This window comes from Mesitornis unicolor, unplaced genomic scaffold (genome assembly GCF_000695765.1).
Source record: "Mesitornis unicolor isolate BGI_N332 unplaced genomic scaffold, ASM69576v1 scaffold32024, whole genome shotgun sequence".
In the NCBI taxonomy this organism is placed as follows: domain Eukaryota; kingdom Metazoa; phylum Chordata; class Aves; order Mesitornithiformes; family Mesitornithidae; genus Mesitornis; species Mesitornis unicolor.
The window spans coordinates 47,330-55,755 of record NW_010182680.1 but is presented as its reverse complement, the minus strand read 5'-3'; the positions used below and the strand labels follow the sequence as shown (position 1 = coordinate 55,755).

General features: G+C 41.1%; 2 protein-coding genes across 3 annotated transcripts in view; one reads left to right on the top strand and one right to left on the bottom strand.

Annotated features, from left to right (window-relative positions):
* Positions 1–2,355, top strand: part of PKD2L2 (polycystic kidney disease 2-like 2) — an 11,210-nt gene extending 8,855 nt beyond the window's left edge. The window contains exons 11-12 of the mRNA XM_010183867.1: positions 673–752; positions 2,181–2,355. Of these exons, the coding sequence (XP_010182169.1) occupies positions 673–752; positions 2,181–2,355 (255 nt within the window). The remainder of the gene's footprint in view (positions 1–672; positions 753–2,180) is intronic.
* Positions 2,356–6,147: 3,792 nt separating this feature from the next.
* The window catches only part of FAM13B (family with sequence similarity 13, member B), a 38,768-nt gene continuing 36,489 nt past the window's right edge, over positions 6,148–8,426 (bottom strand). For both annotated transcript variants that reach the window (XM_010183865.1, XM_010183866.1), the window contains exons 22-23: positions 8,053–8,154; positions 6,148–6,796 (exon numbers count right to left, since the gene is read on the bottom strand). In XM_010183865.1, the coding sequence (XP_010182167.1) occupies positions 6,673–6,796; positions 8,053–8,154 (226 nt within the window). In that variant the 3' untranslated portion in view covers positions 6,148–6,672. The remainder of the gene's footprint in view (positions 6,797–8,052; positions 8,155–8,426) is intronic.

The following is an 8,426-nucleotide window of genomic DNA, read 5'->3' as shown; positions in this document are numbered from 1 at the left end:
CTTTCCCTAGCTTTCAGTTCAACTTGAAATTATCACCACCTCCTTTCCTGCCAGATGCAGAGATTGCACACAGTTCTGTTGCTGGGACAAGTCAGTGCTTCCAGATAGAAACCTGAACACAGCATCACCAGTGAGATAGGTGTGGGAGGAGAGACCTGCGCTTTCAGACTGCGTTTCTCCAAGTTGGCCTCCACTGACCGCCCTGCAGAGGAGGGCTGGCAGCTGGACCTACCTGGAATCGTCCTGTAGGATTTTATGAGTGGCATAGGCACAAGTTACTTTGCTTCTTCTAAGCCTGTATTTCATTAAGGAAGAGGAAGGGTGAGCTCCCAGCTAGGGTACAGCTAGTCTGGTTGGCAGCAGCACAGCTTAGATTCCCCCAGCCAAGCTCATTCTAATGATCCTGGACTACACTAAGATTAAACTGAATATGCCTGAAAACAGAAACGCTTAGCAAATTTGGTGGGATATTACTTTCAGGGATTTCATGACAAATTTGAGATATTGCAGGAGCTGAGCTAAGGGAACAAAGAAAGTGATAGAGTGGTGGGATTTCTGTTTAACTGCCAAGGCATTATGCTGACAGTTTATTCCTTGCATGCAAGTCCTCGTGCAGAAGTTAGATGGCTTCCATTTAACCAGACACGTCTGACTTTCCCTGTCTGTGTTCAGAGTTGCAATAAGGTCCTTACCAAGTTCAGGTTGAAGAAACCAAAGGCAGATACAAGTCCTGCAGATGAGAGCTTGAAAAGGTAGGATCTCAGCATTTGCCATAACCCCCTGCACCGAGCACAGACCTGTTCTCACAAGACTTCTGTCTCTTCTCGTTTGTGTGAATGACAAGCAAAGGAAAGGATATTTCTGAGCTTTCCGATGAAGACAGTGCTAATGAAAAGGTAGGCTTTATTCTTTCCTATATTCTCAGAAACTGTTAATCTATTTCAGTTATAGCGCAATAATGCAAAAGGAGTCACAGTTGTCCCCACTGTTACTTATAAAAGCTGTTTCTCCACAGGATACTATTTTTAACCTCATAGGAATAGCAAAAGTTAGACCTCTAAATAAATAAATATCACTAATTATGCCGAAACTTCAAATAAAAGCTTGCTCGGGCAAGGTCACACATAGCAGAGCTGGCAGTGGGGTGAGGTCACAGCGTGTCTTGGTAATGGTGTAAAGTTGTATTGGGCCATAAGCCGCATCTACAGCAGTAAGACAGATTACTGTAGCTGCCTTTTGCTTTACAGAAAAGAAGGTTTCCAGGAGTCTTTGGTGGTTCTGTATCTGGGGTAAACCAGGACAAGTACTTCTAAAATATTTTTTTAAATCACTTCTACAGTGAGAGGGAAGAGCCCCTTGTCTTGCTGTAAACACTACTACATTCCATGCTTGCAATACCTCAACTCCAAAAAGAAATGTGTCTTCCTATATCCTGTCTTTCTGGAAGGGCCAGAAGGAAAATCTGCTTTCAGAGGGAGAAGGGAGCATTTTTTTTCTTCCCAAAGCTGCATGCAGGAAAAGATAGATGCGTGTCCCCCCTGACGAGTGACTGCATTACAGGTGTCCCCGCGAGCCATGCTGACTTTCTCCATGTTGTTTCTTTTTTTAATTCTTTTTTATTCCCTTTGATGTTGAACAGAGGGATCTGAAGTTATCAGAGCCACAGAAAGAGAAAGAGGAACCTCACCAGGGGTCTCCATCTACTAAGGACACTGACTTCATCTCCACTGCAGAATTTAAGCAGTAAGTGTGTGCAAATCTGTTCTTGCAGTCTTATTCCCATCCCTGGGGCAGCTGCAGCCATAGCTGAGACACCCAGGCAGACAGGAGATCAACACAAAGTCGTGATTTTGAGATATTTTAAGTGCTCTTTTACTGGCTGACAACAGCTGCCCTCAGGGAGGGAAGAAGGAAAGGAAAGAATTTAGTAGAGCAGCTTGTAAGGACATTAGTCAAGAATGAGGTGGGACAGGAATTTAAAATATTGTCACTATTCCAGAAGATCTCCTTGTGTGGCTGCCCAGGGAGGGGGACAGAGACTGTGAGACCTTGTGCTTGTGAAGGGGTATTTCAGGACTCAGACCCTTGGCAGGTGATGCAAGTGAGCAGAGAAAGGCTGCAAATGCATGTTTAAGGGCAGCACCATCTCAAGGCCATGTGTCTGTATTTGTGTGTTCTAGGCTCTTCAGGTATACAGTTCAGTTGGGGAAGCATGTAAATGAAATTAGTAAAAAACTCGATAGAATTACGGAAACCATGGTGGAATTGCAATATACCTCAGGCAAGACAGCAGAGGAAAATGCATGGACTCATCTGGTAACAGAAAAGGCCCCAGACTTCCCACAGTTTAAATAAATGCAAAGTCCTCCCCTCCAACCCCCCTTTATTTTTTTATATATCTGAGTAAGAAAAGCAAGAATGTTAATTAAAGTATGTACCATTGTTGCTTCTGAGTCTTTTCTCTGAGGGTTTCAGGTGCTGCTTTACCTCTAAGAAGAGCTGACCAACCTTGCTGGAGTTCTGGGTAGGCACCTCTACAAATGCCTGGATGACATTAATCCCTCTGCCTTGTGCTGGGGCTGCTGTGAGTCACACATGTGACCAAGGGAGCAGACCATGAGCAATGGCAGCACCTTGGGCCTGCTCCGTGCCCTTCTCTCCCTCTCTGGCCCTGCATAGCCCAGTGCAGCCCTCAGTCACCAAGCAGAGGTCGTTGGCCCTCACTTCCCCAGACCATTTTTTCTTCTGCTACCAAGGTTTATGCTTATTTCTCAACAATTCTTGTTCCAGGTACCTGTTGCTTCCAAAACAGGTTGCTGTTGGTTCAGAGAAAAAAAAATAGAAGAAAAAAACACATTTAAAAAGTCATTCTTTCAGGAAAAAAAAAAAATTATCAGGCCTTAAGAGCTGGGACCGCTAGGGGTCGCTTTGCCGCAGCCTGGATTTCGGCACATCCTTCCCAAATCCGTTTATCCCCGTTGCCTTAGAGACAAGGCGTCATGTTGAGGCCAAGAGCTCTCTGCTCCTCTGCAGTCATTAATACTTGTTCATTGCCGGGACTCAGCCACAGGAGAAAATGAAACGCATGTCCCAGTGCCACCAGGCTGTAGCGTCCCCCGCACACGCAGTCCCTGTCCCGGGGCTCTGATGCTGTACATATCAGCTCACACACAACGCGCAACCCCCAGCCTCCAAAGTATCCTGAATCTTAATACTGCTATAAAGCCTTAAGTCTCCTGGCCAAGCCAAGCCAAGCCATCCTCTCTCTTATATAAAAAGAGGGGTTTTTATAAAAACAAAACACCTCTTCCCTTCACTTCCAAAGGGTTCTTGTTGCTATCAGTATCCCACGACATAGTTGTTCACTGATGATCCATCTGTCTTCATTGCTCAACACTCCACTTGGTTACTGACACGCAGGAACGCAGATCTATTGTAACTTTGGCATCTCCAACCTTTCATTATCCTGGTAACCCCTCTCGTACAAAGAAGTCTCACAACCTTTAGGCACAGTTACTTACCCAGAACTTTACAGAACAGCTTTCAAGCACTCCTCAACCTTGCTGTACTTCTCTGGGGCACAGAGAAAAGCCTCCTGATAGCCTGCCTATTCTGTCCCATGCTAAGGAATGTACTGAATGCTGCCTTCCGCCTCCTCTCCCACTTCCTCTCTCAACTTCTTAATTGTTTTTCTTGTTCCCATTCACCTGCGCTGCCACACATCCACAAGCAGAGTCTTCACCTTCAGGAGTTCTTCTGTTCCCTGCCAGGCCTTAGGCTGAAGAAAGGTGGATTTACACAAAAATACAACAGAAGAGTCAGTTTGAAAGACCTCAATCACTTTTCATATGAACTTACATCAATATACTGTGAAGAAAAAAAATCTATTTGGTCCAGAGGCAAAGCATCCTCTTGTGTTTACAGAGGTGTGTGTGCAATAGCAGTGTGTTCTGGCCACAAACTGATACTGATTTTAAGGCTAAGAGATCACTATGGTTATAGAGACACAATCAAATGCTGCTCATCAGCTGAAGGTGTGCTTACTGGCAGTTAATTAATTAGCCCAGCAATGACTCAATCAGCTCTCTGCCCCATTCACTCCCAGAGCTGCCAGTGGTGGAGCAGGAACAAGCGACACTCACAGTTTGCTCCTGTGTCCCCACAGCAGGCTGGCACCCCAGCAGGACCCACATTCCACCGCAAGCCAAGCTGTCAGTTCAGGAGCCGATTCAGTCCCTTTCCTGCTGTCAGGCACAGTCTAAACAGGTAAAATGAGGCTCAAACTGCTGTAGCTTCATCAAGGGCTGTCTCGGCACGCGAGCCACTGACTGGCTGCGGAATTTGGACCTGCCTCAGCAACACCCTGAATCTACAAAGACCTACGGGAACAGGGAAGGACTCGGCGCCTGTCTGTAAGAGATGGCAGTGGAGGAGAAAGCATGATGAGAAACCAAGATATATGACAATAAAGGTTAAGGTACTTTTATTATAAAAGTCTATACAATGAGCACCAGACATAGCAATGCAATTATATCTGGTTTAGTTATATATATTCCATATCTATATATCCATATAGATATATAGGTTTTGTTTTTACCAAAGTAAAACTGTTATATCACAAAATGCCTAGTTCTACCATTTATTTATTGCTCAACAAAGATGGCACAAAACACACTCAGCATAACTGTTGCCATGCTTATCTACTATACTGAATAAACAGCCAAACACTGCATAACAAACACAAAGCAGCTGTTAATTCTGAATTGGAACCAGTCTGATCACTCACTCACTTATAAAAATATTGGAATCATATAGATTTAAGCATTATAAAGGAGGAATATATTATTTAAAACATTTAAATAGTGCATATTGACATTTTGCATGTGGTATATAAAACACAAACATTCATGTACAACACTATACAGTACACATTAGTTTCAATGTTTGGATACACCCGTGTCTGCAGACTGATAGAAAAGTAACTGAAGTGTACATTGCACAACGGAACTGAACAAAATGGATAAATGGTCTCAAGACTTGTTTAACCTCGTAATTCTAAGGTCCCAGATCATTTTGCAGTTTAAAAAATAAGAGGCATACCACCAGTGCTCAATAGTTTTAGTGCTTTTTTTTTCTGAATTCCAAAATTACATGCCTACAAGCAGAGTAAAACAAAACAAGAAGTGTTCTACAGTACACAGATGAGATCTGAGCACTAGAAATCCTACTTTCAGCTCATTTCATATGCTTCATGACAGAACAGCAAGTCTATGAGGTTACATGCTAGCCACTTCTTATGTTGTGAGAAAGTTCATTTTTGGTCTTTCATAAAGCAGTGTAAATAATAGCTACGTTGACATCAGCCAGTCATAAGAACATGCAGTGAGAGTAGGTGCATGCAAAACATGGCCACAATCAAACCGATACACTGAAGAAAAAACAAACTGAGAAAGCACCAGTCAAAATAACACTTAGATTTTGCTAGATCAAAGCCAGCTGCTGATGGCTGCTGCAGAGTATAAAGCTAGTCGCTAAATCATCATTCAGCACAGCAGATGTGATACTCAAAACATTATTTAGTTTCAACTCTGAAGCTAAATCATGCAAGGCCCATAAACTGTTTTGCTTACATCATAAGGATTAGATAACTTATTTTTATTCTCCAACTGTAAAACAAAATTGTGATAAACAGCAGTTTTTTTCCACTCAAAACTGACAGTTCACCCTGTGGTGCATTTTATCTGCACTGATTTTAGCCCTTGATACCATGCTTATTTCAGACACGGTGGAATTTTAACTGTCCTAAGCCAGCTCTTTCCTGCTGGAGCTACGCAAGTCTGAGCGCCATCACACTTCCCATACACTGAAATGTTCGTTATGTTCCTCAAATCTTCCGAAAGTGGAGATGCAGTATCCAATTCAGACAAAACACAATGTCACCACTAGCTGATGAACAGTAACTGATAAAATGATAAAAGGAACGACAGTAACGTAAGTCCTAGAGGCAGCATGTGATACAACTTTTCAGTTTTCCAAGTTTTAAAAGACACTAAGCAAGGTCACTTTCTGGTTTGTCCACTGTCATCTTTATCAAGGAGGAAACGTGACCATTAATGAGCAAAATCCACAGATGTAACTTATTACTGTGTTATAGGTGCAATTTAGAATATGAAAAATTAAAGTTGTTCCACAGCAGTCCTTTGAAAGGAATTTCAGTCTGGTTTTCAAATGTTCCAGGAAAAAGAGGTGTACATTTTATTTGCTGACTTTTTTCCCCCCATAATAAAAAATAGGCAAGAGGAGTAGTTCAGTGTAGCATTATGGTATTAATTTCTTCAATAACATAAAAAGTTTGTAATAACAGAAGTCTCAAAGTTCTTGAACGCTAAAGAAAAAGAAAGCTATGGCTGTTTTAGAACAAGATGGACGCATCTGTAATACAAAACTTTGATGGAAACTGTGTTTGCTAAAGTTGGATAAAGCAGTCTCAAACTTAGAAATCTTACTTGCTCTCTAGACAGGACCTACTCACCCTTCAAACATCTTATAGTGGCACCACAATAAAGTGCACAAACTGGATTCTTTCAACAGTGCATGACAAATGAACACGAGCACCCAATAAGTACAGTGGTTGTATACAGAAACGTTATTCAATGCTTTGGAGGAACAGATTTAAATTGACTTTGAAGAATCTTGTTTGCTGATAAGGACTTCTAACAGCCTCAGTTTGGCTTTAATTTTCTTGTACTCCCTGTACTCATCAAGCATTGGAACTCGATCTTCTTTCTGTACGTTCCTGTAAAGAGAGACACACCTAAGTTTAAAGAAAATCCTCCATAGTGCAGCAGTCAAACACAAGAGCAGCAACATGCAGTTATCTTGCGGCAGATGAAAACATTTTATGGCAGCTGGTTCACCAACAATAGACTCATGGTTATATTTTAGCTCCTTGTAGGTAAAATTGCCATCACCTAAAACACTGAAAACCCAGCAGCATATATTCAGCACAACTGTTGCAACACTGTTTATAAATGGTGCTCAAGTTCTAGACATTTTAACAACAGGATATGAAGATTTTCACTTCAGAGAGCATACACATTGCAGAAAAATAAAAATAACTAAGTTCATCTACATTTTCACTGTATGTAGACTGACCTGCAAATTGACAGCAGAGGATTATTCTTCTTTAAGACTGGTCTGTAATAAATTACTCTATTAATCTGACTTATTTTTAAATGAACCCTTCATTAACAACCTTATTTTTTGCCAACAGAGTCAAAAGGAATTAGGACCCAAAGTCAGAAAGGGCATGACGAAGCCACATTAGTGGAATTTGTGTGACCAATGGTCCAGCAGTTTCTAGTTCAGGAGAAATGCAGTAGAGAGTACAGTTAAGTGAGAACGTCTGCCAGTCAAGAAAGCGGCTGACCTCTTAAAAGTGTTTTTAGTTTTGTTCATGAGGTGATACCCCTTGAAAAACTTCCTGTTACACACAAAGGGCAGCAGTTCAATCAAATTTGTAACAAAATACATTCAAGTAAGAAGCCTAAAGGAACTAAACAATACAGAGAAGACTAAAAATTATCAACCCTTTTATTGGTAAAGCAAATATTCACTGTCAGGCCTGACCAACTGGAAAAAAGGACAAATCAGCAAACTTCCCTGTCCTATGCTGAAGACAGTGGGATAATATGAGGGGTTTTTAAACCTATAAAAAACACTTTTTTAGTAAGTGTTTTTAAATGTTGATTTTTTTAATGAAAATTAAAACCTCCTTCTGTTTCCACTGCTATGCTTTAGAGCATATATACTACACAATTAGACATTAAATGCTGTGTGCGATCAGAATGCAACAGAGGAAACAAAACTCAGGAGCAAGGCTTCCTCCGCTATTAAAAATACATCAGAATGTTACCTCCTTCAAGAGGCTGTTCACAGTAGAGACTAAAACACATCAGATTCCATTTGGCAACATTCATATAAAAAGTTGAAAAAACCACTTGGCTACAAGATGAGGCTGCTGTCCAGCAACTGGTTCTGTGCTACACAAACCTTCCATTCTGCTGATAAAACTCCTCTTCAAATTCTCGTAATGTCTTACGTAGCTTCTTTTTTTCAGCTCTGGCTTTCCACAGTTGCTCCAACAATTCAGGCCTAAAAAATGTCAAGAAAAATACTGTTGGCCATACGAATAAATTTAAACTCTTCAAAGCATACTCAAAAACAACTGAGCTGCACTAATAACAAACCTGTCTTGCTTGTAAGGAATATGTAATGTTGAGAAAAAAGTATAGTTAACAAAAGGGTATAAATTTTCTGCTGTCTACACAGCTCAAGTAAGGCTGACAAAGGTTTAGCAGATACTAAACAATTCACTGAATACAACAATCTTGTATTCACTGAATACAACTAAGATCTTTCCATGT